Source organism: Perkinsus marinus (genome assembly GCF_000006405.1).
Source record: "Perkinsus marinus ATCC 50983 genomic scaffold scf_1104296934246, whole genome shotgun sequence".
Taxonomy (NCBI): Eukaryota; Perkinsozoa; order Perkinsida; family Perkinsidae; genus Perkinsus; species Perkinsus marinus.
The window spans coordinates 117,476-122,721 of NW_003214886.1; the positions used below are offsets into that span (position 1 = coordinate 117,476).

Below are 5,246 nucleotides of genomic sequence, written 5' to 3' on the forward strand. Positions count from 1 at the left end.
TATCGCAGTCATCCCGAAACAACAAAAAAGTCTCCAGAATTCGGGGACTTTTTCGTATATTTTCACAGTTCAATTTATCCGTCTGTGAGTGAAAAGCTCAGGACGCCCAGGAAGATTGAATCTCATCTACTAGGATGTGCTTATACTCCCATCGGAGATAATCAAATACAACTTCTATACAAATACTAAATGGTAGTAGAGTACTGTAGTATCGAAGATAGTGTAATAACAGTCTTATCCTAATTTCCAAATAACGTTAAAAATGTTACTTGTAATGAAATATTACTATTGAGTAATATTGTTATAAATGTAAGTTTTCCAAAATAATTACCGAATAACATATATAGAAAATTCTTCAAAATCGTTACCATAATTTCGTATAATTACGAACATTAAGTCGGAATGTATCACACATAAGTTATACTATCAAATACAACAGCAACCGATTCGTACTCACCCACGAATTTAACAACAGCAGAGTACATATGATGAGGAAAACAGCGAGCTCACTTTTGCAGTTGTTCCAGATTCCGTCGTAAATCTTTCAACCCATTTTCATCTATCCGAATTTCTGTCCGTAATTGTCGCAACTTCCCCTCGAGTTTGTTTGTCATATTACCACACTCTCCTGAAAACCAAACCCCCACCAGAATTCCCCCGTTTTTCGTGGAATAATACTCGCGATATTCGCGCTATGCAGTAGTCGTGGAATATATTTTTCACTAGTGTTTAAATCAAATATCAAATTATGAATTCATCGTTAGAATTGAATATTTATTACCATAAATTCCACAAAACTATACCGGAACGACAGAGAACTCGCATGTGTTACGACGATGAAAAATGCCATGCGTAAACCGAACGTAACCAAGCCACATTCACGTAAGATGCTACTGCTGCTGCATCGTCATTGTCGCTGTCCCAGCCCCCCATAGCACACAATGGAGTTTCACCACCCTAGTGATATGAAAAACATATTTCACGACTACTGCATATCACTGCGAATATCGCGTTTTTCACCGAGCAATACGCCACTTCACGTAAAACGGGTCGTGAAACTGCAATATGTCTCTCAAAGGTGAAGGCTTTCGTCAGCTAAGCTTATGATGATGATACTCCTCGTCGGCTAAGTATGAACAGGCCTTGCAAGGCATTCTTGTGCAACTATCTCCACGGTAGTGTTATCTCAATGAGAAAATCACTAATATTCAAATCATGGACTCATCGTGTAGAACTATCAACGATTGATAAGAAAGCTGGCGATATAAACTACTCAATGCTTAACTACAGGGTGTAGTGTGAGGGGGAAATATGCACATGGTCAACTACATGTGTCGGTGACGATATGAAAATTCCGAGAAATTTTGCGGAATTCTCGCGCACTTCTACCCGAATTTCCACCATTAATGATAAACCTCCTCACCTCAGCTGAGGAGAGCGAACATACATTCCTCCAACACTGTCACGAAAATTCCCAGATTTCAAGAGTTGTGCCCCTCAGAGGAATAAGGAGAGTTCTCGATGATGCCGAATATTATGAAGCCATCAGCGTACCTCCGGTCCTTCTCATGAGCTCACCAAAACTCCTCGATTTTCGCAGGAGTCTTCCCGGTTCCTAAAACACATAAAATTCCCCCTGTATATGTTGCTTTCGTGAGCATGTCAAGAGAACGACCAAGTGCTATGCACTTCCCCACATAATTCGATAAAAATATAAACTCAGGTACTTCTAAGAAATTAGCAATCGCGCGCGAGTAATAGATAATAGGAGTATGGGCACTAAACCTAGTGCAAACATTCACTCCCGAATTTTCACCTCGCGTACGCCACGATGATTTTCGAAGTGACCATTATTCTCATCGCATCATTCGAGGACAACGATAATTATCAATATCGTTGATTTCTCATTATTCGTGATTCTCATCTGAAATTAGTCATATATGCCAACTACAGTTGTCGAAGGACCAATTCCCCTCCCAGCACCTACACAAGTAGAGCCGCTATATTTAGACATGGTACTCAAACAGAAACAACAACTCCCATACCACACCTCACCCAAATTAACAAACAAACAACCAAGAGGAGTCGAATCTGTATATGATAGGTGCGCTAGCTGATAAGCGAGGGCGTAGCAATGATAACCATCATTCGTCCAACAACAATATCTTCCTCACGATTCATCAGGCTGAAAGAACAGCATAATATCAAATCGATCACGTGATCGATTATGATACTTACGATGTGATAGTTCTCAAGTGGCTTGAAGTACGGATGTAACATTGCTTCCTTCGGCAGAATACGCGAAGCGTGGTCGTACCGTAACATTTTATCCAACAAATCGATCGATTCATTGGATACCTAAGAAGATCATATAACCATATAAGACATATATTGGAGCTTCGCCACCCTAGTGATATGAAAAATACATTTCACGACTACTGCATATCACCGCGAATATCGCGTTATTCACCGAGTTTCACGCCACTTCACGTAATACTGGTGAAACTTCATTATATATTACTCTTCATATAGGAGTATTTTAGATTATATATTATATATAATTTTTCCCAATTCCAACAATGACATATCCAATTCTACTGGAAACACGTATAAACATTTGCATGATACTCTCATACACATATAACCAGCCTAAAATACAACCAATATGTTATATATTGGTGTTAGATAAAAACGTATACCGTAAGTAGTATTTATTTAGGAAGGTCATTAATATTTCGGGTAATAAGTGCGTGTCAATTTGATGTGAAAATGTAGGCAACATCGTATATCCTTGTCACGATACTTTTCAATAGCTTTTCACCCAAATTCTGCAACTGTTCTCTAAGCACAGTCAGAACCCTACTAAAACCACCACCGACAGAAACAACAAAAATGTAATAGTAGTCCTTCCCCTCCTAAACGCGCCCCCCCAAAACTACCAAATGTTGATTCTCCGCTGTGATGAACTTCTGCCAGGGCTTTCGAGGGTGCCTCCCGAGTATGTCGTCAAAGTTGGGATCCAAATCTGACAAAATGCACTCACCCAGAATAGAACCCCCGACCTCTCCAATGACAACCAAGATCCTTAACCACCAGACTACCTAGGTCATACTTGTCCAGATACTCAAACAGCTCGTCTGTCCCCAATACACGGGCGATCTTCACCAATTGATCGTAGTTGTCATGACCTAAACACTCCTCCTCACATCAAGAACTTCTCAACCTCAAAAATCGCCTCAAAATTCATCACCGTCCACCCGAGGTTGTTCGATACCAGCAAAGTGATGAAGAATATATACAGTTGCGGAGCATATACCACAACAACGGGCACTTTCGCGTTGTGCATGCGTGCAGAATTATTCTGGCTTAACTACGAAGCATGGGAGGATATCAGATAGATCAAACGACTCCTCTATATGCGGAGGTGTTGGGGAAAATCGGAAAACTCGATTATGCGAGCAGCTCGAAGAGATATGCACGAAAAACTTTAATGATGGAGAAATGTCCTACCCGGGGATCGAACCGGGGACCTATGTAAAATTCATTGATTGAGTCCATGGACGTGGACTCAAAGAGCTCCGCCCCTTCGTCACGAAGGCCTAGTGTTAAAAGAATATACGTTCGCTTTCCTCAGCTAACCTCAGCCGTTCTCTCACTAACCATACGAGATGACATACAGAAAATTTCTCAGAATTTTTACATTGTGACCAGCACACAGAGTTGACCATATACATATTCTCCCACGCCACCGTCCGAGCTCCCGAGGACAGCTCCTCATCATCCAAGTTGCGTAAAATCAATCAAACTACTTCCCCCTCTTTCTTAAATTCGAGATATCCATATTTGAGATCTTTGCAAATTGTTGATTATTCACAAAAGATTTCCAATTTTTTTCCAATTTTTCCCAAACTTTTCCCAAATTTTCCCTTCAATCACTCACATCCACTTCACGATCTCCTAAAATTACAATACACTTTCCCATCCAATTGACCCACCATGGAAGAACGGCTCCCTCCTAAATGTCATCCCAGCAAGCATACATCCAAGACTCCACATATCGAGAGAGTAATCATAATTTTGTAGGTCTACCAACAGCTCAGGCCCTTTATAATATCTATAACCAGTGTTGAAATATATGCTCAGTTGAGCCCAGAAGTTTCCTCACTAATTATAGAAGTCTACACATGAATGCCGTCTAACTTTACAAAAATCAATGACAATTTCCTCATAATCTTCGCACTGTCACCAACATATATGGTTGACCATATGCATATTTTTCCACAATGCCTATAACACTCAAAAATAACTACAATATTTTCTAAACACACGAATATGTTAATCATAATCTATAAAATTTTTTCATCATATCACTCGAGATATATCCACAATATATAATATTTCATAATCAGAGTAATAGTTATATAAATTATATAATTTTTTCATTTAGCATCACTTCTTTCACCAGGCTGATAGGAGTATGTCTGCGAACAGCAGCTCCGAAATGAATAACCGAGCCTTGATATATGTACGGCAACTATTTCACGAGTATAGTATATGTATACATTCTGCCGGAGAAAAATGATATTAATAATTATATTAAAATGGAGTTTCACCCGTTTTACGCGAAGTGAAATGTGAAATGTGTTTTTCACTAGTGTTTTTCACATCACGGGTGAGACTCCAATATATCTATATTGCATCGCATGATCAAAGAAGAACCCCTATCATTTTCACCTGCTCGCCACTCGCACGTTGTATTCCTTGTGAGGGTGGTAGAACTCAGCCAATCCCCAATCGATCAAGCGCAGCTTACGATGAGCATGATCTAAAATGGGAGAAAACTGCAAGGTGCCGGGATCGAACCCGCGACCTACCGATCATTATATTGTGAGGCTTCACATCCCTATGCATTATTCCCTGCGAGTGGCAGAAATCCAAGGCCTTCAATATCTCCCGCATATAATACCTAAATCACTTACGCGCTCGCCATTCTAATCGATATCCCACCTAATGTCCATATCCGTCAAAGTAGGGTAAAGCGTTTTGAAGTCGGTGTTATCAACATACTCAAAGACCTGAGGGAAAACAAAGGGAATATAAATATACGAGCTCATTGAAAATACTTCAGAAAATACTACTACACAGAGATAGCAATCACTGATAACTATACTTACAACCTACCAATATGATGATGAGGAATCCAAGCAGGGAAAAAATCCAATTTTTTCGAGAAAAAATATAAAAAC

The 5,246-nt window shown here is 39.7% G+C and overlaps 1 protein-coding gene across 1 annotated transcript; it reads right to left on the reverse strand.

Annotated features, from left to right (window-relative positions):
- Positions 1-1,574: 1,574 nt before the first annotated feature.
- On the reverse strand, positions 1,575-5,114 carry Pmar_PMAR004726 (Casein kinase II subunit alpha, putative; the record flags this gene model as incomplete). Its single annotated transcript, XM_002785032.1, has 8 exons — positions 1,575-1,615; positions 2,235-2,358; positions 2,940-3,025; positions 3,102-3,188; positions 3,996-4,114; positions 4,735-4,825; positions 4,875-4,966; positions 5,008-5,114. The coding sequence occupies 8 exons, from the start codon at positions 5,112-5,114 to the stop codon at positions 1,575-1,577; spliced, it is 747 nt and encodes a 248-aa protein (XP_002785078.1).
- Positions 5,115-5,246: the final 132 nt, after the last annotated feature.